Below are 26,884 nucleotides of genomic sequence, written 5' to 3'. Positions count from 1 at the left end.
GGGGTATAAATATGACCTGACACCGAGGCCATTTCTCTTATCCACTCTTAAACATGGGAAAGACAAAGGAACACAGCATACAAGTGAGGCAGATGTGCGTCGACCTTCACAGGTCAGGCAGAGGCTACAAGAAGATTGCCACTCAACTGCAGCTGCCCATATCCACTGTGAGAGGAATAATTAAGAAGTTCAAAACAACTGGAACAGTGGTAAACAAGCCTGGACGAGGACCCAAGTTTATTTTGCCACCACGCACAGTGAGGAGGATGGTAAGAGAAATCAAAAGATCTCCAAAGCTCACTGTTACAGAATTACACCAAATGGTAGCATCCTGGGGTCACAAAGTCTCCAAATCAACCATCAGGCGCTGTCTACACGCCAACAAGCTGTTTGGGAGGCATGCACGGAGAAAACCTTTCCTCACTCACAATCATAAACGCAAGCGTCTGGAGTTCGCCAAGCGGTATTGGGGCTTCAACTGGGACTGTGTGCTTTGGTCAGATGAGACCAAGATTGAGCTTTTTGGCAACAAACACTCTAAGTGGGTCTGGCGTACCACGAAAGATGCGCATGCTGAAAAGCACCTCATACCCACTGTGAAGTATGGGGGTGGGTCAGTGATGCTGTGGGGCTGTCTCGCTTCCAAAGGCCCTGGGAACCTTGTTAGGGTGCATGGCATCATGAATGCTTTGAAATACCAGGACATTTTAAATCAAAATCTGTTGCCCTCTGCCCGAAAGCTGAAGCTGGGTCGTCACTGGGTCTTTCAGCAAGACAATGACCCTAAACATATGGCCAAATCTACACAGAAATGGTTCACCAGACACAAAATCAAGCTCCTCCCATGGCCATCTCAGTCCCCTGACCTCAACCCCATTGAGAACCTGTGGGGTGAGCTGAAGAGGAGAGTACAGAGGAGAGGACCCAGGTCTCTGGATGATTTAGAGAGATTCTGCAAAGAGGAATGGCTGAAGATCCCTCTTTCTGTCTTTTCCCATCTTGTGAAACATTATAGGAGAAGATTAGGTGCTGTTTTGTTGGCAAAAGGGGGTTGTACAAAATATTAACACCAGGGGTGCTAATAATTGTGACACACATTATTTGATGTCAAATAATTATTTCTTTATGTGGGATTTTTTCCCCACTGAATAAATGCACTTGTATTGAAGGTTGGATTTTTCTCTTTTTTTCCATTAAGGTCCCATATTATTTAGAAAAAAAATAAAATATTTGGAAGCTAAAACACACATCTCAACCAGGGGTGCCAATAATTATGGAGGGCACTGTAGTATGGCCTATACAGTATCTGGATGCACCCCACGGGAGTGCACATATCACTTTACCAGCTACTAAGAAGAGCTATCCCAGTACATCTAACCATGTGCATGTGTAAATAAATGGTCCATTTGGTGTGTGGTGAAGCACAAATTCAACCCTTTGTCCAATTCTTGTTACATAGTGAATTGCACAAATTCAAGTTGACTCTAACCTAGGTGTTTAAAGTGATGCAAAATGGCATCTAGACGGTTTCATATATAACATGCGTACAGATGGATGTTTAATCATGGATCTCTCCATTTCTTTTCTTTAAAACCCTGAATGCTTTATTGAAAATATGCATACATAACACCTCTCCTACATAACATTACATAACAGTACAATCACTTATTGAACACATTTAAATGAAAAAAAAAGCAAAAAAAAAAACAAAAAAGGATCCCTCGGATTCTGGCTGCACCCATAAACCCCGTGTTCACTACCTGGAAACGCCTACTGTATCCTATCCTGCGATGCTGGCTTCTGGCACGGGCTGCCAAGCTTTTACAGCAAGGAGAGGCAGAGAGAAAGACAAGCAGGTAGAGATGGATAGATAGATAGATAGATAGATAGATAGATAGATAGATAGATAGATAGATAGATAACCAAATCAAATGATTTTCATTTTTAAAAAAAGACGAACAAAGGGACCTTGCATAAGCAGGACGTAGAGCCATCACGTTACAGTGATCAATTCAGTGTTTCAACTGCACTGAGGTGAATGACGGTGACTATGTGCAAGTGTACTGTATATGCGTAACAGTGTACAAGTGTAGAGATCAACACACAGATCATGCACAAAATCAATCAGTGTATGTGTGCGCGCGAGAGTCTGTGTCTGTATGTGTATGATAATTTTGTGTGTGCATGTGCGCGCGCATGATCGCAGCACATGCACAGTTTGCTTTGCGTGTGTGTGTGTGTGTGCTCGTGCATGATCACAACACACGTTTGTTTTGTGTGTGTGCGCACGCCTGTGTGTGCGTGCGTGCGTGCGTGCGTGTGTGTGTGTGTGTGTGTGTTTGAACCACTCCTTAGTGTCAGGACAGGTTTGGCTGGTGAGGACTGGACTGGATTACACCTGTAGGGAGGAGAGGCTGGTCTGCCATTGGCAACAACAAGACCAGTAACATCTGGGAGAGTACAAAAATGCCTATTTTGCTATTCTTAGCCAGTCCAATAATACATGCCATAACATAAATCTATATATAGCACATATTACAAAGCATACGGTATCAGGCAAAAAAAAAACACAACTTGATTTGCTCGACTGTCATTCTGACATTTAGAAAATATCTATCATTATAGTCATAAAGTACAGCTGTGTGTGTACAAATAATCTTTTTTTGTCGCACAAACAGAAAAGACAACAGATAAGAAATAAAAAGCCACAGATAGAAAATAAAATAGCTCGGTAGCAAACTGCTGAGATATACTGTCATTTTTTATATGATTTACACAGGGAGATAAAACAGAAGCAACAACAACAATGATAATAATAATCATAATAGTCATCATCATAATCATCAGAAACATTAGAAACATAAAAAAAACACAACAAGGAAAGAAACTCCAACGTTAAGAAAAGCAGAAACGTGGGTTTCCTACGCCGTTCTGCAGGGGCCAGAAAGCAAGTACAATGTACAGAACCCCAAAGCAGAGAGTAAAAACCAGAACAGTAGTGAGGAGCCCCACTTGGAAAAAGACGTCACTGGAGCCTTATGTTAAGCATACTAATTAGAGGAGTCAGGAGAGAGAGAGAGAGAGAGAGACAGAGACAGAGACAGAGAGACAGAGATAGCAGTGTGATGCACAACAAAGGCTCCAGAAAAAGGGGTTAAGGAGGTACAGCAAGGAAACAAGACACCCAAGCAGAGAGAGAGCGAGAGAGCGAGAGAGATGATGGTCTTAACTGCTAGGGCAAAAGGGGCTGTGCGAACTCTCACTACAAGTTTGGTTGTAGAGTTTGGTTTGGTTCTTTTCCCCTGTTGGACCCATTCTCAGGTGTCCTGGCTGGCTCAGTCTCGACAAGGTACATTAATGGAGGAACAAACTAGGGCTGCACAATTATGGAAAAAAAATCATAATCACGATTATTTTGGTCAAAATCATAATCACGATAATTAATCACGATTATTGATTTTTGCAGATTTTTTTGAAAATTATAACAAGATGAAATATAACCAAGAATGAATTACATACGGGATGAGCAAAATAAAATGAATTGTAATAATTATGTAAAGGCAATAGCATGAAACTTAAGTGGACAGATTTCTGGCCAGAAACACCAGCCTGTCAGTATGTTATGGCTTCAAGGACGCTCTCAAAAGTAGGTCACTATTGCCAGGATTAAATCACGATTAAAATCACGAGTTCGATTTCACTATTTTATCACGATTGTGATTATTTTTCGATTAATTGTGCAGCCCTAGAACAAACACACCGTCACCACCTGCAAGTCTCCCTCCTAAACCCCCACCCCAAACCCCAATTCCCTCCTCCTCACCCCTCTCACAGTCTTCCCCGTTTCCCCGTTTCCCTTAGTGTGAGCTTGTCCTGAAGGCAATCATTTTAGAGAGGAGTACTCCGCACACTTAAAATCCTTTTTTTCTGTAATTCATGGCAGGATAGGATGATGTTTCGACTGTTGTCTCCATCTGAAACGTCATCCTATCCTGCCACAGTATAAGAATACAAAGAAAAAAGGATTTTAAGTCCTGCAGACTCCTGACTCTAAAATTACAGTCAGCCTTTGTCCTGCACCTTTTCCTGGGATGTGCACAATCTTCACCTTCAGCGAGTCCTGAAGGCAAACACCATTCTCCTTAACATTGCGTGTGTGTGTGTGTGTGTGTAGCTCCATTTAAAGTAAGCGCCCACGACGGTCGTAGTGTAAGGAGCCTATTGGGCAGCACACGCCAGTCTGGCCAATGGGCGAAGAGGACTACGGCAACAAAAAAGGCTCAGTGCTCAGGTCACGCACGCTCGGGTAGCTCTCCTCTGTACTGTTTTGACACTTAGGCTCCTAGCTGCAGTTTAAAAAAAAAAAGAGTTGATTTGTGATTCTTGATGATTTGTAAAATCTAGATTTTAAAGTTAAAAAAAAAAAAAAAAACGCAAGCGAGCAATTTATGAAATAAAAGTAAAACAAAATGAAAACAAAAATACGACATCATTATCTTTTGCTGGTGAAAACATCATCTTACCTCTTTCATACGCACGCACATTAACCCACACACGCACGCACACACACAAACACGCACACAGACGCGGAACAGGCTGGGAGTTAATGCAGAGACATTTAGATATGTGCAGATATGGGACATTAACAACACCCCCCCCCCCAAATACCGCTCCCCCACCCTTTATTAAGCGACTCAGGCAGCCCACCACCAATATCCATAAACATCTTTCTACAAGGCTTCCCCATATAGGCATCTATACACCCCACCTGCTTCAGTTCCTTCTGGCCAACCCTCCAACCCCCCACCCCACCCACCCCGCCCGCCCCGCCCCGACTCCCACCCCACAACCCCCGCAGGAGAAAAACGCAAAGGCAGCAAAGCATGAATGTGAAGAGCCACCAGGATAGAATGTTAGCTTGCTGCAAGAAAACAAACAAACAAAAACAAACAAACAAATGTAAAATCAGTTAATAAAGTTAATAAAGTGTGTGACATAGTGGATTACTTTGTGTGAGTGTGTGTGTGTGTGTGTATATATGTGTGTGTATATGTGTGTGTGTGTGTGTGTATATGTGTGTGTATATGTGTGTGTGTGTGTCCACCACCACAACACCAACTCAAGGCTGGATCCAGTCAGATCCACCCACGACAATAATAAATAATGAGCAATAAATAACGAGTGGTGGCGTAGTTCAAGTGTGTTGGGTGAGGTGGGGTCGGGGTTTGGGATTTGGGATTTAAGGGGGGTAGCGTGTCACCACTAAAAGGGTAGAAGATATAGGGAGGGGAGTTATAGGGCGAGTTGGTGGGGACGCTTAGGGGGCAAGGGGTCAAATGGAGGTCGAGGTCAAAGGTCAAACGCCACCACCAGCATTGATGTAAAGTAAAGTGATGAGCCGCACTGGGTTTCTCCCAGCCAGCCAGCCAGCCAGCCAGCCGGACCAACTGACCAATCAAGCGCAGGTCGCTGGGGGCTGGGGAGTGAGTGTTCCGTTCAAGTCACGAGTCTAGCAGTTCCATTGGACGTCGCCGCTCTGCACTTCCAGCAGAGGGACGTCTGAAAACATGGCCGCCATTTTTCTTCATTATAGTCTTAATCAACATCATCATCATCATCCTCCTCCTCATCCTTTTCTTCTTGTCCTTGGCATTAGCCTTGATTCAATGCTGCTATAGTCTATGTAGTGTGCGTTACATTGTTCGAAGCTCTGGACGCCGCAGGTCCTTGAGGTTTAGAGTCACCATCAGCTGTCCATGTTGCAGCATTCTGGAGGCGAGAGGGGAAGAGGCTGTCACATCATCATCACCATCACCATCACCACCACCACCATCATCATCATCATCATCATCATCATCATCATCATCATCATCAGCATCAGCAGCAGCAGCAGCAGCATACTCTACTGCACTGATAATAGCACTGTTTAGGACAGGGGTGTCAAACATACGGCCCGCGGGCCGCATCTGGCCCGCCAGAGGGTTCCATCCGGCCCGAATGTAAAAAAAAAAAAAAAATTTTTTTTTTTTTTTTTTCAATGAAATAACCGAAATGCGCAATTACGCCAATCGGGACAAAATCGAGACCTGCATGACATTAACCCAATGGTCCCTCTGTTATACTGTATATATGTAGTAAAGTGCACATCACACTTCTATTATAAATGGTGAATTTGTACTGTAACAGGCATTTGATAAAGATCATATATTATAGACCTCATATATAGAGATAAAATGTTAATAATTCTTATTCGTATTGTATTGGTATTGGTTGTAATTAAATAATAAATATAATTGGATTTGTATTGGTTCCTATTAAGCTGAAACTGGAAACGGGACGTTAGAATGCGTGAAAATGAGGGAAATTACATCTAAGAAATAAATTATTTTCTGGGGGAAACCCCCAGACCCCCTGCAAAAATGAACGGTCCCATATTTAATTCATTGACGGTTGGCAATGAATGAATGAAGTCAAGGAAATGTTGCATAGGATTTTCAGTATTGCATTGCTTTCTACATATTCAACACATTTAAAACGTGATAGTACTGAACACTAATCCTCTGCTTTACGTTTTTTTTGCGATGATGTTACTAATGCGGCCCGCTTGAGGTCCACATGGGTTGTATGCGGCCCCCGGACCAAAATGAGTTTGACACCCCTGGTTTAGGAACTAGTTGGAACTACCACTGCTGGGCGATATGAAAAAAAGTATTATGATATGGATTACTTTATATCACTTTATCTCCTTTATTTCCTCTTTTAGTGTCGAGTCACAAAACTTTCTGAAATGTTTCTTTAAAATTAATATTTTTAATTCTTCTTTTTACAGTTATATGAACTTAAAGCGTACATGACACCACGGAATGTTATTAAAATATATTAAATTGTATATTAGCTGTAATAATGGATAAAATTTGTAGTAATTGAGGAGAAAGTGCATGACAGACACTTCTCTATCACGATAACTATAGATATCGTCATATCGCCCAGCCTTGGTAACTACTAAGTATTAAGTCTTGGTGAAAGTGAAAGATTAATGACCAACTACAGCTACTGTTTTTAATGTTACTGAGTTAGTGTTATAAATGAATAATTTACTAATGAGAATGTTGTCTTGTAACATCAACCTTTCACTTCTTTGAGTATTTCCTCTTTTCAAAGCAAACCACAAGTGATGCACAATTAAAAGCAACTCATAGCAAATGTTGTAATAGTGGCAGTGGGAGTGACGTCAGGAGTGACACAGGAAGTGATGTGCGTACCGCTGAGGCCCTCGGTCTCCTGCGTGTCGAGGAAGGGCGCGGGCCCCCAGATGCGGACGGTGCCGTCGTCGGAGGCGCTGGCCATGAGTCCGGGCAGGGCGGGGTTCCAGCTCACGCAGTTGACCGTGCGCGTGTGGCCGCTCAGCTCCGCGATGGGCAGCTCACTACGCTTGTGCCAGATGTACACCTTGTGGTCTGTTGACACATTACATTACATTACATTGCATTGCATTGCATTTGGCAAATGCTTTTTAACCAAAGCGACTTACAATTGAGGACATAATCATAGCCAACAGATGCTGATGCTAAGTAGGGTTGTTTTTTTGTACATTAGCACAAGGTTACGTAGAGTACACACACACATACACACCATGGCACACGCATCAAGACATAAGCGAGCGCATGCAAACACATGTGCACGCACGCACGCACACACACGCACACACACAGATATTTGTATGTGAACATCAATGTTAACGTCAGCATCAATATTAACAAACAAAATATTTCAGTGTTCAATTTTAATATTTACAGCATATTAAGTTTACCCATACTGAAACAACCACATCCCTCTCACAAATAAACCAGCACAACACAACACAACACAACACAACCACATCCGAATTGGGGTCAATGTGGTGAGGCTGTGTGTGTGTGTGTGTGTGTGTGTGTGTGTGTGTGTGTGTGTGTGTGTGTGTGTGTGTGTGTGTGTGTGTGTGTGTGTGTACCTTCACTACCGCTGGCGATGAAGTCCTCGTTGTGTCCTCCGAAGCAGGAGTGTATGGTGTAGAAGCCCTGAGTGACCCCCTGGTATTTCCTCACCAACACACGGTCATGTAGGTCCCACAGGTGCACTCCCTATCCACCCACACACACACACACGCACGTCAACATTATATATTAACGCACTCCCAACACACACACACACACACACACACACACACACACACACACACACGCACACGCACACGCACACGCACACGCACACGCACACACACACACACACACACACACACACACACACAGCAAGATATCTTACTTACCTCATAAATGTGCTGTGCTGCACAGCTATTTTATTGCGATGATGTTACTAATGCGGCCCGCTTGAGGTCCACATGGGTTGTATGCGGCCCCCGGACCAAAATGAGTTTGACACCCCTGGTTTAGGAACTAGTTGGAACTACCACTGCTGGGCGATATGAAAAAAAGTCCCACCCATCCATTCCACTAGCACTATGGACTAGCATCCATTCCACTTTTTGGAAACTACCATTAATTATCTAAATCTCAAGGTGATAATACACAAGACTACTTTTTTCCTACACTTTTAGGCAACGATGCCATAAAATGATGTTTGGACGTTAGTCAAGACAACTTGATAGAATGATGCCAAAAATGTCTGCTGCTCCATCAGAAAATGAAGACACGATCATGTTGTTGCCTAGCAACATTGCTCAAAAAGTTGCCCTGTGTATCATCATCTTTACTCTTTACACCGGTTACCTGCCGCAATCAATTTAACAAGATGGCTCCCATGGAACACTGTCTACATAGTCTATAATTCCACATTCTCCTGCCAGCAAGCCATCTGTTCCACACACTGTTTTCAGACCGACCAGGATCCGTTTCTCGAAATCATCGTTGCTAACAAGTTAGCAATTTAGCAGGTTGCCAATGGGAAATTGCATTTCAAGTTACTAACTTAATTAGCAATGACGCTGTCCAGAAACACACTCCAGAATGGTGCTGATGCCCATGCCAGACTCTGACATTTTCCGCACGTGACTGTGTTACCTGGATGGACGTGGTGCCGTCCACATTTTCGTCACGTTTCGTGGAGAAAAAGTATTTTTCGGTTTGGATTACGAACCAACTTTCCAGTTCACGACCGCTAAGATCTGTGGCGTGAACATGCCAGCAGGTTTGCGATTAGGTGCGGGAAAGGGCTATCAATGATCACTGTTCTAAAGCTACGTGTTTCAGGTGCAGCACCTACCTGAGTGGCTACGTTCAGCAGAGCCAGGCGCCCATTCTTCGACACAGTGAAGGACATAATGGGATGGTCCTCCTGGACTCTGTGGAGACAAAACATGCGCACAAACACACACACGTTACCAAACACACACACTCTCGTGTTGCGTGCCATATGGACTGGCATGGCAACAGTAGCAGCATGCGCAGGTGCACGTGCGCGCACACACACACACACACACACACACACACACACACACACACACACACGCACACGCACACGCACACACATGGGCGGACGCGCACACAAACACCCTCTCTCACACTCACATGTTCCTGTCGGTGAGGTCCTCAAAGTTGTATCCGCGGATCCGTTGGTGTGTGTCAGAGGCCAGAACACAGCGGCCATCCGCCAGGTACCACAGGCACTGCACACGGACGCCCTCCCACGAGTCCAGCAGGTTACCGTCCAGGTCCTACACACACAAACAAACACACAAAAACACACACACACACACACACACACACACACACACACACACACACACACACACACACACACACACACACACACACACACACGCACGCACGCACGCCCAGAAACAAGCACACACTGATCAACTGGTACAGTTGTCCTTTAACGACTTAAATCATGGTTTTGCATTTCTGATGGATAGACAGAATGGTTACACAGACATTACAGACTGGCGGGACTGCCCTATCATACCAGGAATGCAAATTATCCATCAACTCATTAATTGTTAGTTGATGGACCTTATCGATCCACTTTTCAATTAGACAATTAATTGATAAGCTGCGTTTTCTCCCCGAAATCTCAATGTTTCCCAAAAAACAATTAAACTATTAAAACTAACTATTAAATCTAAAACACTCACACTCTTCAGATGCCCATTTCACATGGGTCTTGCGTCAGTCGAATTGGCAATCAATTGCGATTATTTTTTAAACTAGATTAACGTTGAGTACTTTTTAAATTGTTGACATCCCTAATTCATACTGGTTAAACCGTGGCCTGCGTGTGTAATCTACTTACACACTGGTAGAACTGTCCCCTCTGCCCCCCGGTGACGAAGCGTTTGCCGTCAGGGTTCCAGGCCACACTGGTCAGGCTGTCCTCATGAGACTGGGTCATCTTAGTCCGCAACTCCCCTGTCTAAACAACAACAACAACAACACAGAGAAAAGAGGAGAGTGGGTATGACTGATGGAGAGAGAGAGAGAGAGAGAGAGAGAGAGAGAGAGAGAGAGAGAGAGAGAGAGAGAGAGAGAGAGAGAGAGAGAGAGACAGAGAGAGAGAGACAGAGAGAGAGAGACAGAGACAGAGTGTGTGTGTTTGTGTGTGTGTGTGTGTGTGTGTGTGAGTGAGTGAGTGAGTGAGTGAGTGAGTGAGTGAGTGAGTGAGTGAGTGAGTGAGTGTCAGACACGAGGGAGAGTGTGAATGTGAATGTGAATGTGTGTATGAGAGTGATATTGTGTGTATAGTGTGTATACATGTGTCTGTGTTTGTCTGGGAGAGTGAGGGCTTGCTAAGTGGAATGTACACTGGAATGCTAGCAGCAATGCAAAGTGTAATCTAGCTCTCTAGACGTCTGTCTCACACTCTCAGCACACCTTGTCCAACAGCTGTCCGCTACAGTGACAGCCCATTTTGACTTGATAAATGTTGCTCAGGGAGTACTCAAATTAGTGCAGTAATGACCTTCAAAGTGCCCAATTTTCTTTTTGGACTCTGATGAAGACGCATTTTGCTTCAAAACTTTAAGTCATGCTCGCACCACAGTAAAATAGCACAAAAACGTATCCTGTGTGCTCCAGTCATCCTAGGCCCAGTCTCTCTGAAGGGGACCAGCTTGTTTTCTACTGTCTACAGCAGTAGCGGTGGGTGGAAATTTTGATTGGGGAAGCACTATACAGAATAGCGCAGGTGACGTCAGCATAATAAGAGGTGTCGATAGGCATGGATTTCAGTTCTTGCCTAGCTCTATTTAATATGCCATGATGAGGTTTGCAGCAAGTGAAACGTGTAAGTAAAAGAGACACAAGCTTGCCCCACAAAAAAATCCCAAACTGTTTTGAGATGTGCACGATGCAAGGGGTCACTAGAGAAGGGACAGGTTGCATAGTCTAAAACCTCGGATATGCTCTCAGATATCGGCTACCAACCATTCCAGTGCAAGTCCATCACCACAAAACCGGAGACCTTTTGTAGCCTAACAGACAAGCGTCACAAAATAGTAAGAGTTTCCACGTAGTCCAGATCCCCATCAGCCCAGCCCTCTGCACGACAGAAGAGAATAATAACTTAAACAACAACAAATGCGCTGTCTTTTTCTATCCCTGCTTGTTGTCACACGCGCCCTACTGTTATTCGTGACGACAGCCAGGAAATATTGCGCAATACTGAAACCATCAAAACATTGTTGGCCTGCTAGGGTCAGTCCATCTGCCACGAATGACTTTATCCCGCATTGACCACAACAACAGCCAATAAGACGTCCTTGATTACAGCACAAAAACACCAGCTCTCACCTCTATTCTCTACAACCGACAGTGGGATACGCGCACACAACAAAAGCACCTCAGTAACTTTACGACAACATAATTTGCCATAACCGCATTGAACATCGAGGCACTCGGCGGTGCTATTACAAGTAGCAAGCTAAACATGACTTACCCACCAGTTGCCTCTCGAGAGCACTCTGCGAATTAGGTTCATCAAATCGCCTATCCAATTCCTTTGCAAATCATAGACTGTATGGTCCAAATACCGTCCCTGTAGGAATCCCAACACCGATCTCAAGACATGTTCTCTTTTGCTCTCCATGGTGTCAATATAAAACTCTGTACTGTCCGTGAATGAGACTGAAGAACAGCGCGGGTAAAGTGTCATCTCTCTTACAAAATACTTATTTGATATTGGTGGTCAACAGCTTTAGGGCGGGTTTATTAGAGCCAACTTCCAATCACTGCGAGAAAGCCAGGAGAAGCGCATCCGTCTAAAATTTACTCAGGAAGTTTTTCCATACAATGCACAGCATTACAGCCGCACTCTGATTGGCCAATGCTCCTCAATGTTTTATCAATCGGCGGCAAGAGCTCAGGTGAAGCAACATGCTGTTGCTGTATGCATGCTTCCCTTCATACACGTCAGTAGCCGAACCAGAAGACTGCTCGTCGCCATGGTTACTCCTCAAACAAAATCATGCACTCGTGAGGGAATGTGGTAGAAATCATAGCCTAGAGATGTTAAAAGAACTGCAATTTTAACCTGCCCCCGCTTGAAATTAAATGTAGCATTAATGAAAATACAGTATATAGAATCTTGACAATATTGATCGATAAATATGGTTCGTCTTGAGCTGAGTTCCAGTAGGCTGTGCTTCCCCTAGCTTCCAATAGGAGTCGCCACTGGTCTACAGGTACATGTACAACTCATGACCACACACCAAAAGCATATCTTCACCATCCAGCAGACACCTTGTGTCCCCATTATATATATTTTATTTTATTTTATTTTATATTCGTTCTTTATTCATTATAATATTCAAATCAGTGCTACTGGTTACTCTCCATGAGTATATGTGTATGATAAATTATTTAATAACCAACTTAAATGTTGACACGATTATTTATTTAGAAAACAGTGATTTATAAATTGATAAGTGAAAAATAATGAAAAGTGTAGTTATACAGAGTTTCTGCCTGAGAGTGACGATATAGATTACACACATGGACTGCTTTTTTCATGGTTCTCAGTTCCCTAAAGGTCTAGGAATGGCGCCTGTGATAATCACGCACGCACGCACTTTTCAAACACTACAATCTGGTACTTGTCATCCAATTGATTGTGTAGATGAATATGCAGGAGGCATCCTTTTGTATGTACACACAGCATATATGTGGAAGAAAAGTGAAGATGAAGAGTCCTCCAACACACACACAGACACAGACATGCACGCGCACCCACACACACACACAGCTCCACTCCCCCACCCGTTACCTGCACATTCCATAACCAGAGCTCAGCGCAGTCGTCTGGTCCGCAGGCGATCAGGTAGGTGTCGTCAGGGCTCCAGGCCAGGTAGGACACCCCGTAGGCATGGCCCTCCAGCGTCTTCAGCTGCTTCAGCTGGTGCGTCTCCTAGAAAGGACACACGCACGCACACACACACACAAACACACACACGGACACACACACGGACACACACACAGACACACACACAGACACACACACACACACACACACACACACACGCACACACACACTCAAACATACAGACACACACACACAAACATACACACACACACACACACACACACACACACACACACACACACACACACACACACACACACACACACACACACACACACACACACACACACACACACACACACACACACACACCATCAGAGACGAGGAGAGAAGTGTGGAGGAGCTATGCAATTGAATTTGAGCTTTTCTTTCATTAAAGTCGGCCTATTTGTCTTGCTGTCGCATAATTTCTGTGGGACTTCACACATACAAATGTTGACACAGTAATAAGACAATGAGGATGAGGGCCAGTCAAGGCCCTTTGCAAGTTTCATATAAATCAGAACCCAGGCTCCGCCCTAGTGGTGATGCAACGGCTTTGGCTCAGCAAAACACTCACTAAGGCCAGGAGCTCGTTCAGGTAGAATCTGGATCCCGCTACAGCGGGAACTCCACCCACTTTGTCAGGAACTAATCAACTTTGAGCATTTCCAACCGTTCTGGGTAGAGATGTGTTCAAAGCAGTGACGTGGTTTAAGCAGAGACGTTCTATTGGGGACTAAGAAATGTTTGGTTTAAACTTTGGCTCAGCCTGTTCTACCCTCGACCAGTAGCAAACCAAGGTAGGTGGGTCAACCATGCCGTTTAAGAATGTTAGTTGTTATGATCTTGGTCAGACCAAGTCTCGAAATCATGATGATAATTTTTGAAAGTCATGATGATAATCAGGCAAATAAATCAGCAGCATAGGTCCAAAATAAGTTCACTGGTAGGAGGTCATGTTTTGTATTGATTTGACATTCTTTGCTTTTGATGTCATGTCCAGTGAGTAATGGGAACGGGGTCAGGGGTAAAAAAAAATGTCAAGTGTACTTAATTGTCTCCAAGGTGCAGTTAAACTAAACATGTAAATAAGACATCGACAGTAATCTCTCTCTCTCTCACACACACACGCACACAATGCAAAAGACAGCAGGAGAGAGAGGAGGACAGAGGAGAGTAGTTAGAGAAAGACTCACCGAGTCCACCTGCCAGACGATCACCGTGGTGTCTTTGGATCCGGTGGCCAGCTTGGTGCCGTCGTTGGAGAACTTGCAGAACCAGACCTCATTACAGTGCTCTGTCAGGATCTGCTGCGTGTAGCACGGGAACTGTTTCCTGGAGAGAACACACACGCAGGCACGCACAATTTAGGACTCAATCTGGAATTATTTCAGCAGTTGAACAAAAAATGCATTTACATAATACAGAAAACACACACACCCGCACACACAATTTACAACTCAACTTGGAAAGGTTTCCAGGTTTCAACAGTCAATGAACAGTTACAACACGCACAAGCGCACACGCACGCCTTGCACACACGCACACAATTTAGGACTCAATCTGGAATGATTTCAGCAGTCGATCAAACAATGCACAACACACAAAACACACCCACACACACGATTTACAACTCAACTTGGAAAGGTTTCAAGGTTTCAGCAGTCAATGCACAGTTACAACACGCGCACATGCACACGCGGACACACACACACACACACAATTTAGGACTCAATCTGGAATGATTTCAGCAGTTGAACAAACAATGCACAATACATAATACACAAAACACACAAACACACAGTGTACATGTATGCATTGCACACACAAAATTTAAGACTCAATCTGCAGCGAAATCAGCAGACGAACAAACAATACACAAAATAAACACACACCCACATACACAATTTACAACTCAACTTGGAAAGGTTTCCAGGTTTCAGCAGTCAATGCACACACACACACACACACACACTCTCACACGCTCTCACACGCTCACACACACACACACACACACACACACACACACACACACACACACACACTCTGGAGAGAGTTCAGTAGTGACAGCTGGAAGAAGTGAACCACTGCCTGCCTGAACAGAGACGCACGCACGGCACGCAAACACACAGCCACTCTGGGAGAGACAGCCCCCCAGTAATGGCCTGTCCTGCACCATAACAAACCTTATAAATAGACTTATTATAAATAGCAGATCTTCTCACTGGCAGATGGGGACGGCCGGGGAGACAGAGAAGGACAGGGGGGCATGAGAGAGAGAGAGCGAGAGAGAGAGAGAGAGAGAGAGAGAGAGAGAGAGAGAGAGAGAGAGAGAGAGAGAGAGAGAGAGAGAGAGAGAGAGGAGAGAAGGAGAGAGGGGTAGAGGAGGAGGAGGAAGGGCTGCATCTATAGAGGGGGTGGGGGGGTGCTAGACAAGGAGAGGGATAGAGAGATGTATTGAGAGAAATATATAGAAAGACACCAATGTGTGGAGGGGAACAAATAACAGCACTGGGAGAGGGCGAAGAGAAGTCAGACAAGGACACAGCACGGAGACGGGAGAGGCACACAGAGCAAGGCGGGGGGAGAGAGAGAATGGCACAGGCAATAAATAAACAAACACTCAGATAGGAACGACAGGATTCATAGACACATGGAGCCAATTGGAAAACACACAGGCAGCCACAGACAGAAGAGGCTGCAAGACACACAAGCAGCCGGAGGGACGGAAGGGGAGAGAGAGGGAGAGAGAGAGAGGGAGAGAGAGAGAGAGAGAGAGAGAGAGGGAGAGAGGGATGGAGAGAGAGAGAGAGAGAGAGAGAGAGAGAGAGAGAGAGAGAGAGAGAGAGAGAGGTGGGGGGGGGGGCACTAGGCAAGCAGAAAAACAGGCTGACTGAACCAATCTGACTCACACTCACACAGGCAAACATACATTCAGACAGACCGGCAGCCAGGGAGATTGAAACACACATTGAAGAAGCTGTCTTGAAGAAAGGAAGGGGGAGACCGAGAGAGAAAAGCACACAAAGCAGGCAGACAGATAAACAGAACCAAGGTCTGCTGGGCAAATAGACGAACGGACCGAATGAAAAGCACACATACAAGCACAAAAGAACACACGCACGCACACACAGACACACACAATCTCACAAACATAACATACACACACAGCCAGGCAAGCTGACAGAAGTAACCATCTTACAACCACAGACAGACAGACAGACAGACAGACAGACAGACAATGACATTAATAGCTGGACAGGAAAAGAGAGACAGACAGTATGCTCAGGGCCGGCTGGCCAGTCAGCCAGTAAGCCAGTCAGCCCGTCAGACACACAGACAGACAAAGGCAGACAGACAGACAGACAGACAAGGAGACAGACAGACTGCCCAGTGGACAGAGGCAGCAAGCCACCCTGACAGTGGTTTAGAGCTATAGTGTGTCATGGTGTGGAGCACTATGGTGTGAAGTGGTGCCATGGTGCAATGTGGCATGGTGAGTTTATTACTGTGTCCCTACTCCCCACTAGGGCTGTAAATAATAATCCAAACGTATCAATATATCGCGATATAATCTGACGATTTAATCGAATCGCATCGTATCATGGGGCATTCTTAACTATCGAAAATAACGGAATCGCTGGTCCCTGCCCAATGCCCTTGCTCCATAACAAAATAGAACTGGAAAAGTCATTGAAAAAAGTCTAATCGAATCGTATTTTATCGTATCGTGGGGCATTCAAAAAATAGTCAAATCACATTGCATCGAACAATAAGATATTGATATTGAATCGTATCGTCATGGAGGCTGTGATTTACACCCCTACTCCCTACTGCAGCAGTGGTCAAGAGGCAGGGATATGGACATGGTACGGTGCGGTGTTCAGTACTGTGGTGCGCTGCGCTGCGGTAAAGAGCAGTGTGGTGTGTTATGCTGTGATGCTGTGTGCGTGGTGAAGCCATGGGGCAGCCATTGGCTCAGTGGTTAGAGCGCTGGCCTTTGGATTAGAAGGTTGCAGGTTAAAATCCCATCCTTACCAGCACCTTCATCCATGGATGAAGTGCCCTTGAGCAAGGCACCTAGCAACATGATCTCCAAAAATTCCGTGCTCCTGGACACGGATGTTAAGGACACAAAATCTGTGTCCAGGAGCACGGATTTTGCCAAAATTCTGTGCTCCTGGACACGGAATTATTTTCCGTGATGGACACACAGAAGTGCTCTCATACTCCCACAGCTCTATGTTTCCAGAGTCTTGTGTTTTCTCAGGATTTTTCTAATTTCCAATATTTTTTCCAAAAAAAAAACATTTCTTACTGACAGGCTAGGGTTAGGGATTGTTTTGGTCTGGGCAAAGCTAGTTTTCTTTCATTGATTATACAAATTTGATAGCCTAGCAACCAACTGGAAAAGGTATTTCTCAAAAATATGCCTTTAATGACAGGTTAAGGTTAGGGAATGGTTTGGTCAGGGCACAACTTAAATTGCTATAGCATTATTTTGTTTAGGATTAGCATTTGGTATGTATTTTCTAATGATAGAGTTAACACAGTGCTGTGGTAATAGTCTATAGAAAGCACTTCCGTGTGCCCATCACGGAAAACAATTCCGTGTCCAGGAGCACAGAAAACAATTCCGTGTTCAGGAGCACGGAATTTTGGCAAAATCTGTGCTCCTGGACACGGATTTCATGTCCTTAACATCCGTGTCCAGGAGCACAGAATTTTTGGAGATCAGGCTGCACCTAATCCCACATTGCTCCAGGGCCTGTTACCAATACCCTGAGCCTAAATAAGTGTAAGTTGCTTTGGATACAAGCGTCAGCTAAGCATAATGTAATGTGAATACCTGCTGTTGATATGGTCCAGTAGCAGTGACAGGGATCCCAGGCTGGTGTCCAGCTTGGTGCTGTGGTAGAGTACAGTGGTGTGTAGTAGAGGTGCGTTGTTATAGTAGATTAGCAGTGTAGTAGTGTGGTGTGGTGTAGTGTATTGTGGTGTGGTGTAGTGTAGAGTAGTGTGGTGTGGTATAGTGTAGAGTCGTGTGGTGTGATCTAGTATGTACCTGCTGCAGACGTGGTCCAGTAGCAGTGACACTGAGCCCAGGCTGCTGTCCAGCTTAGTAGTGTGGTGTGGTGTAGCGTAATTTGGTGTAGCGTAATTTGGTGTAGCGTAATTTGGTGTAAAGTAGTATGGTGTTGAGTAGTGTAGTGCGATATATGTACCTGCTGCAGACGTGGTCCAGTAGCAGTGATGCGGATCCCAGGCTGCTGTCCAGCTTGGTGTTGTGGTAGAGTAGAGTGGTGTAGTGTAGAGTTGAGTAGCGGGGTGTAGAGTAGTGTAGTGTGGTGCGGTGTAAAGTAGTAGTGTGGTGTGGTGCGGTGTAAAGTAGTAGTGTGGTGTGGTGTAGCGTAATTTGGTGTAGCGTAATTTGGTGTAGAGTAGTGTGGTGTTGAGTAGTGTAGTGCGATATATGTACCTGCTGCAGACGTGGTCCAGTAGCAGTGATACGGATCCCAGGCTGCTGTCCAGCTTGGTGTTGTGGTAGAGGCAGCGCTCCCTCTGCAGCTCCACAGCCTGCCACAGCAGGGTCTGCAGCCGCCGAGGGGGCAGCATCACCGATGGGGGCAGGTACGCTACACACACACACACACATACACATTGAGACACTTGTAAATACAAACACACATAAAATACAAACACAGACAAATGAACACACACATTCCCAAACTGGGAACACTGATGATGGGCTAGACCCGAAACGTTTGTCCCTTGTGTGTCGGTTTAATGTACTTTTTTGGTTTTTTTTTGCAGTTTTTCTCAATTGGTTTTGTACAATTCTCGAATCTCTCTCGCGATTTGCAAAACATAATATTCATTCTCAAAACAGCTTTAACAAATGGCAGAACACCGTGGATGACCTGCAAAACCTTAGTTTGTCTTTAAAACCCCAGTTTTTGTGTCAATGAACGTGTCAGTGCCAGCAGAATGGTTAGTCATTGTGTCATAGTGTATGGACAAGCTAGTCAAATCGATTTGTCATGTTGTCAATTGACTAGTACACTTTTGAGGATCTTTTCTGAAGCGAAATGTTATTTAGATTGGATAGGAAATGTTGTAAATTCGACTTTATATTACATTGATCAGATAAGATTGTACTAGATATACATTTAGAGTATGGCCAATTTATTGACAGGTTTTTTTCATCGCAAAATAGAAAAAATAGCCAACTCTGGTTGAGGTGTCAAAATGCGCCCTCTACCACCCCTTTTTACTTGTCTTGCAGGCCCATGTGAAAAAAATATAGAACTGTAAAGCAAAATAAATTTGAAACAACAAACTGATACTGTATAAAGTGCACTGACTGTCTTGTGAAATTATAGGGAAATATTGTAATTTTACGTGGAGCGTAATTATAAAGGGCACATGAGGCATAGAGTAATGTAATGCAGTACAGTGCCTATTGTTGTATTGCATGCCTATTTTCTCTTGCCCTTCTACTGCCTTTGATTAGAGAGAGTCAATATTTACCTGCGAGCAATTTACCAATTCAGATCACATTTATAGACAAAAATGCAATGGAAATTATACTGTACAGTGCTTAACACATTATGACAGCTTGGTAAATCATTTTGCATGTCAAGACTTATACTATGACCTAGGGCCTAAATGTTTTGGGGTGAGATAGTTTCATGTATTCAGTGACAAAGCTTTTTGAGTGATATGACAAAAGCAATTGATAATGTACGAAATCACTGAGAATTGTACACAACCATGTCATGGTGGACGAAAGCATTTACTATATGCCAAAAACAATGAGAAACTGATTTTATCATGTGCACAGGTAACAGCAGGAATTGCTTGAAGGAGGTCAGTAGACCGAAACATTGCATTAAACCATGCAAATGTGAACAGTGTGCGGGAGCTTTCTTTGATCTAACGTTGGTGACTTTGGGGTTCCACTCCTACGCACCTGACCAAGGAGGTGTGCAAGAAAATCTTCACTTATCATGTGCACAGGTAACAGCAGGAAGTCACAATTGAACAAAGACTTTTGAGAATCATTATTCTGTTGTGAGAAATATACAAAACCAATTGAGAATAACTATAATACAGTTTTGATTTTGCATTCTGCTCGTGTGCAATCCTTTCTTCCTTTTCGCCACACACGCACAGGACCATATTAAGCCAATGTGGTGCCCCTGGGCACTATACCTCACAGGTGCCCGCTATACAAGGAATATAAGTAACGTTTGTGTCATACGGTGCGCTCCTAAACTGGTTGAAAATGGTTGGTGCCCAGGAACACTGTGCCGCTGGCTCTTACTTTTAATCCGGCCGCGCGGCACACGCACAAAGACGAGAGAGGAATGTTGAGGTGGTGGAGATGCAACAATTAAGTGAAGCCCAGTCTCTTACCAACTTCAAAAGGCAAAGTATGACATCACAGCTTGTTTGAAAGCAACCTCATTCAAAAGTACTCAAACAATTAAAGAAAAATAAAGCACTCAAAGACTGCAGAGTTGGATTTGTGTGTGTGGGTGGGTTAGCGCGTGTGTGTACGTTTGCATGTGCACATGCACGTACATGAGAGAGAGAGAGAGAGAGAGCGAGATTGTGAGTGAGAGAGAGAGAGAGAGAGAGAGATTAAAACTAATAACAAAGTTACAATTCAACATTGTAAGAGAACAGTGTGTAGTGCGATGCTCACTTTGCAGCTTGTCCAGTAGTTTGGAGCGCGAGGCGGTGCCCTTGCCCTCCCACTCCGCCTTGGCCCGCAGGTCCTCCGCATGGCTGCACATCAGATACCTAACACAACACAGCACAGGAAGCACACAGCGGACACACACACACATCAACACAACAACACTTAGCTCACTGACGTTTCAAATGGTGCAACCACAGCTAATGTGACTATTGTATATATAAAGTAAGATATTATTTGTCCTGGATTATATTAAAAATAGAAAAAAACCCATTAATTCCACAAAAACAAAACAAACAGGCTAGAGAGCAAGTGACATCTTTTTTTAAATTTTATTATTTTTTTTTAAATAAAATTTGGACAGCAGATTCACCCATTCTATTCTACACTGGTATTCAAAATGCAGATTCATTTCATGTTTCAATGTGCTTCGGACACTGAGATACTTAGATTTTTATAGGCTGGGGGCAGCTTGTCCCAAAAAGGGCTTAGGCATTTAGCAGACATTTTTGTAGGTGCCTAAGGTGAAAACGGATTAAAAATCAGATTCTCATCCACTCTGCCCATTATGGAAGCATATTTGCCTTTCATCATCGTTAAATCATCTGAAGTCACCATTTTGACAACACATGCATTAGAATTCACCCTTGAAAACCAGAGCTGATTCACCCACACATTTCAACACTATAATAATCACCCTGGTGGCAGGGTGGTACCCTGCATGGCAGCCACTGCCACCGGTGTGTGAATGTGTGAATGTGAGGCATACTCTGTAAAGCGGTTTGATTGCTCGGAGGAGTGGAAAGGCGCTATATAAATGCAGTCCCTTTGGCATTACTTTTGTAGATTCACCCTTGCATTTAGGCAAGCTGCATCCATCCAATCATCAATTTTATGATTTTAAACAGCAGACTCATAGATCTCACTTAGATCCACGGCACCATTTTGTCCACTCCGCACAGAAAACCATGACAGGCTTGAACATGAGCAGTGGACCAGGATGGTGGGCTTGGCCCAGTTTCCTTGAACATGTCCTACTTTCCGCTGTCTGTCTAAGAAGTACCATCGTAGGGCACAATGCATTTTACTGAGAAAAAGAGCTAAATATCAGCATATCTCTGGTAACAGGATTCCAACATCTTGTTCTTGCTCTCAATATTCTGCATCATTTGCTTTACTGTTTAACCGTTTTTGCACCTCTCTTTCACACACAAGAACAACAGTCAAGTTAGATTAACCCATTTTAGCCTAAGCCCTTTTTGGAAAAGGGTGCCTTCTGCCTATTAAATCCTAAATATCTCAGCCTCCAAAGCACATACAAACATGAAATAAGTTGCATTTCAAAGCAAGGATCCTCATCTTGCGATTAGAATTAGAATGTGTTCATTCAGCCCTAACATACCCACATTTTTAAAAAAATTAAAAAAACCCTCAAATCTCAAGAGACTGAATGCAGCGTATGTGTCTCCAGGCTAAAATGGGTCAAATAAATATTCATTCTGTGAAATGTGGGGATGGTTGTATCAAAACCAAATCTGCTATTGACCTTCTGTGCAAAAAGACAAAACATCTCTTTCACTATGAGTTACATCAACAACTACACACCTAAAGTTTCACTACAGACTTTCACTAAAGTATGAGACCTTGCAGCGGTGCTAAATGCACTCTATGAAACTAACCCTTTAAAGTGGCAAGAAGTATTCAATCTATTCAGTCAACACAAAGCCAACAGAGACCTTGGAAGACACAGCCATTAATGAATGTACTGAATGAATGTAATGAAAGGTCCATGTTACTCGTCTATTTATCGAGTTGGCAACCAGTGGACCGGTAGCCCTGAACAGCCTCAGCTTATCTGAAGGACATACTGTGGCTCAAAATAATAGTGGTGTCTTAAACAAAGGTGAGTAAATGTCAAAATTCTTCAAATAAATTGTACTTTCATGAGCTCAAATACATTGGGGACACCGCACTTTCTATTTCGAAGCAAGGAAATTGGGTGAAGTAATTACATTTTAGAATATTGCATAGAAAGTGAAGAAATGTAAAGTAAAAAAAAAGCAACATTGACATCTGTCTTTGGGAACTCAAAAATGTTCTGTACAAACTAACAAATTCTTGAAAATTGAACTTTGTTGGGCATTCTAAACTAATATTTCGTTGCATATTCATGGTTTCTGATTCTGCTTCGCATCTGTGGTGTATAGATTTGACCAAAGTCTGGCAACGGTCAACAGGCAGCCCAGATTAATTGTACTACCCACTAAGAGCGTTTTGACTCTATTTGACAGGATAGTGGAGGTCATGACAGGAAGTGAGTGGGGAGAGAGAGACGGGAAAGGGTCGGCAAAGGACCTCGGGGTGGAAATCGAACCCGGGTCGGCCGCATTGCAGACGAGTGCCCTACCATTTTGTGCCACGGTAGGGCCAAACCTACCCACTAAGGACATGGATCCTCTCTGTGTTGTACTTGAGGGGGGTGAGTTCAGCTCTCAGCACCTGCAGCGCCTCCAGCACTTTCCCATCCTCCAGGTACTCCAGATACTTCTGCTGCAGCAGCAGGAACTTCATACGCTGGAGAGAGAGAGAGAGAGAGAGAGAGAGAGAGAGAGAGAGAGAGAGAAAGAGAGAAAGAAAGAAAGAAAGAAAGAGAGAAAGAGAGAAAGAAAGAAAGAGAGAAAGAAAGAGAGAAAGAAAGAAAGAAAGAAAGAGAGAGAGAAAGAAAGAAAGAAAGAAAGAAAGAAAGAAAGAAAGAAAGAGAGAGAAAGAGACAGAGAGAGAGAGAGACACACACACACACACACACACACACACACACACACACAAGCTGGATTAATGAAGGAGCACACTGGTCCCCTTGTAACAGGGGTCTACACCTCCCAAGGGACCAGGCCCTGAACTGCCCCACCCCATAAGTCTAACATAGTGTACGTATGTCACGTATGGGTAAAGAAAACAAAAAAATAAAGGGAGTAAAAAGGCTTCACATGAAGTTAACAGCCCGGACGGGCCCACTTTGTGGGGGGTAGGGGGATCAAAACTATTTTTGCACATACAGTAGAAGCAAGGGAGCGAGTGAGTCCACAGTATCTTCTCCATATGACCACAACATAGACCAATGTGGTTGAAAACACACACACACACACACGCGCGCGCACACACGCACGCACGCACGCACGCACGCACGCACGCACGCACGCACACACACACGTAATCTAGTACTCTGCTCATCTAGTTGAAGCACTGGGGAGAAGTGACGGCAAACTGTGAATGAAATCATTGTTGCCAAAGAGACCACAGAAAATTCCACATGATCACGACACAGAGTATGGTCCAAGGAACACTCGAAACTCACTCACACACACAAGGCCAACATGTTGCACTGAAGCTACACAACCAAGCGAGGACTGAAACAGGTTTTTTTGTCATTTCTGTTCACTGTGCTGGAAACAATGTGGGCTCATACTGTACACAGAGATGGAGTGTGTGCACTGATGTGTTCATTATAATTCTAGACTGCTAATGATTGGACAGTAATGCCGAGGAGAGTAGAGAGAGAGAGGTTACATTGGCCCATTGTTTCCTGGTTCTATTATGGCCCCCCTTAGGCAGACCTAGGCAGACCTAAGGACTGTTCTATTCATTGTAGGAGCATTATGACACGCCCCTTTAGGCAGACCGGAACCTGGTCGCGTTAGGTGCCCATAGAAACCTATTCTGTTGGCATATCTCTATACTTGAAGAATCTCTGGTAATGCGGAACCAAAAGAGTTCTACATGGACAAAGGAAACAACATGGGAGTATGGAACACAGTCAACAATGGGGAAGGTTCTAGAACTTGAGTGCTTACCATGATAGCCCCTGGCGAGTGCATCAGTGCCTTCAGTTCATTGAGGTCACTTTCCGCCTGTGTTGAGAAACAACCAAAACAGTGACATTGTTATTGTCTCAGTGCAGCTGTTAGGAGACAGAAAGACATTATTCAGCTAAAAAAAGTCTGCCTAATAGATGCTAATGGCATGTCATACCTGGTTGACTGCATGACACATCATCAAATGTTTTAAAGTACAGAAGATATGCATCCAAGTGCAGCCATACCTACATTCACCCTGTGCAAAATACCTAAGACCAGGACAGTGCAAGCTACTAGCCCCTTCATTACCTTGTCCCACTCTCCTTCCATGACATGGCTGCGGAACCTGGTGGCGGAGGGGTGCTCCAGGCGACAGCCTGACTCTTGCATTAACAGGTCCACCGTCTGACTGCATAACAACAGAAAAGGCACGGGATACACTTTTTTTTATTCATCTAGGTGCTTTGATCAGGTTTATAAACTGCATATATACCCGGCAATAACACACATATTGATAAAAATTATAATATGTCTATGTATGTATGTAGGCCTATACAATGTACAGTAGCCTACAGTGTATAGAGGGAACATGATGGTAAACATGGAGGGGAAACGAACACTCCAGAAATGACTCATGATAAGAAACAAGAGTTTGGCACTTGCATGAGTAAATACGGTGAAGAAAATTGACAGGTCAAGAATCCTTATCCATAAGAAGTTTGACAGGTCAAACATTCTGAGATACTATTCGGTTGGTCAAAGGAATGATAAACAGATCGACTCATTTCACCGAAGCACTATGAAAAAAACCCTGATTTTTTTGTGACGAAAACATCAGATCGATTTCACATGACTGATTAGTGTGGCTCACAGGCTGACAAACAGTGGCTTGTTGTTGTTCAACTGTCGCTCTTGATGGACTTGATTTGTAATGTCGACACAACAGAAAATATCAAACATATCAAAAGCAGAACGAGATTGGATTTCAATGCATGCCAGGGTTGTTGGCGACTCAGAATATTGTTAATGTTGCTGGCGAGCAACCAGTAGGCGACTGCATTTTGCAAAATGGACCCTTGTGTTTTTCTACAGCGGCTCCTGTCACCATGTTCGCGAAATGTAAACAATGTCATTACATGACATTCCCAGAGATTGGTTCTTTCGAGTACGATAGATGAAATTGCTATCTGTACTACAGATGCGTTTACATTTGTAAGTGTTTTATTTGAAGGGCACGGTTTAGCAGGCAACAAGCTAACTTAGCTGACTACTTACTTCAGCCCTAAATCGTGTAGATGCTGCCCTATGAGTCGAATGACATCTTCCTCAGACTGCGAGAGACGCTTCTTCTTTTTCATCGATGAACCTGGCTCTGAATTCGAAGTTGTGGCATTAGAAACGTCTGAATTCCCCGTGGACACAATACCATTGTTGGTACTAACTGCAGTTCCATTGTTTGTTGTTGTGGCTATAAGGCCATTTGAGTGCGCTTCCCCAGTGGACGCCGATTCGCCGTTTTGGGTGTTATTTAGGCAGGACAGCTCCGAGTCTTGTCCCTGTCCTGCCCCGTTTGCCTGCATGTTAGTTATGCTGATGTCGTTGGTATTGTATGGGTTAAAGCGGATGGTTGACACGGAGGGATTGGAAGCAAAAGTAGAGAGTTCCACAACAACCGCAGAGAGGCCCGATGTCCCACTTGGATCCCCGGTCTCTCCTGCTCCCTCCGCCACCGATAAACGGTGTTTCTTCCGCGGGGGCGGCGAAGCTCCGCCGGTTTCCGAGTCGGAAGAGGAGGAAGCGGAGGCCAGAGTTATCTTGCCGGGAACCTCTGTCACAAGAAGCCTGTGGTTCGGGCTGTTAAACGGTATATCGAAGCCACATAAATCGTGCTCGTGAGGGGGTATCTACGGCTGTGTGTACATACAGAAGCTTGCCGATCTTGTTATTGTTGCTCTCTGAACAGCTGCAGCCCCATTATGGCAGCCTAGACGCA

The 26,884-nt window shown here is 44.2% G+C and overlaps 1 protein-coding gene across 1 annotated transcript; it reads right to left on the bottom strand.

Moving 5' to 3' along the window:
• Nucleotides 1-5,083: 5,083 nt before the first annotated feature.
• On the bottom strand, nucleotides 5,084-26,884 carry wdr26a (WD repeat domain 26a). Its single transcript, XM_063199633.1, has 14 exons — nucleotides 26,167-26,884; nucleotides 25,201-25,300; nucleotides 24,889-24,945; nucleotides 23,475-23,611; nucleotides 21,044-21,141; nucleotides 18,812-18,968; nucleotides 14,529-14,667; nucleotides 13,255-13,395; nucleotides 10,288-10,407; nucleotides 9,564-9,709; nucleotides 9,259-9,337; nucleotides 7,991-8,120; nucleotides 7,263-7,457; nucleotides 5,084-5,769 (listed from the first exon to the last, which is right to left on the bottom strand). The coding sequence occupies exons 1-14, from the start codon at nucleotides 26,469-26,471 to the stop codon at nucleotides 5,747-5,749; spliced, it is 1,827 nt and encodes a 608-aa protein (XP_063055703.1). The 5' UTR covers nucleotides 26,472-26,884; the 3' UTR covers nucleotides 5,084-5,746.

Source organism: Engraulis encrasicolus, chromosome 5 (assembly GCF_034702125.1).
Source record: "Engraulis encrasicolus isolate BLACKSEA-1 chromosome 5, IST_EnEncr_1.0, whole genome shotgun sequence".
In the NCBI taxonomy this organism is placed as follows: domain Eukaryota; kingdom Metazoa; phylum Chordata; class Actinopteri; order Clupeiformes; family Engraulidae; genus Engraulis; species Engraulis encrasicolus.
The sequence above is the reverse complement of the archived record's forward strand: the minus strand, read 5'-3'. Positions and strand labels throughout refer to the sequence as shown.

What these genes read in the sequence shown, in the direction of transcription:
- wdr26a (XM_063199633.1), bottom strand. Translation starts at nt 26,471, where the DNA reads ATGCAGGCAAACGGGGCAGGACAGGGACAAGACTCGGAGCTGTCCTGC. An exon ending in TCTGGTTATGGAATGTGCAG is followed by an intron (nt 10,408 to 13,254) that starts GTAACGGGTGGG and finishes GTTGTTGTTTAG; the next exon opens with ACAGGGGAGTTGCGGACTAA. An exon ending in GGAGACCGAGGGCCTCAGCG is followed by an intron (nt 5,770 to 7,262) that starts GTACGCACATCA and finishes TCTCGCCTCCAG; the next exon opens with AATGCTGCAACATGGACAGC.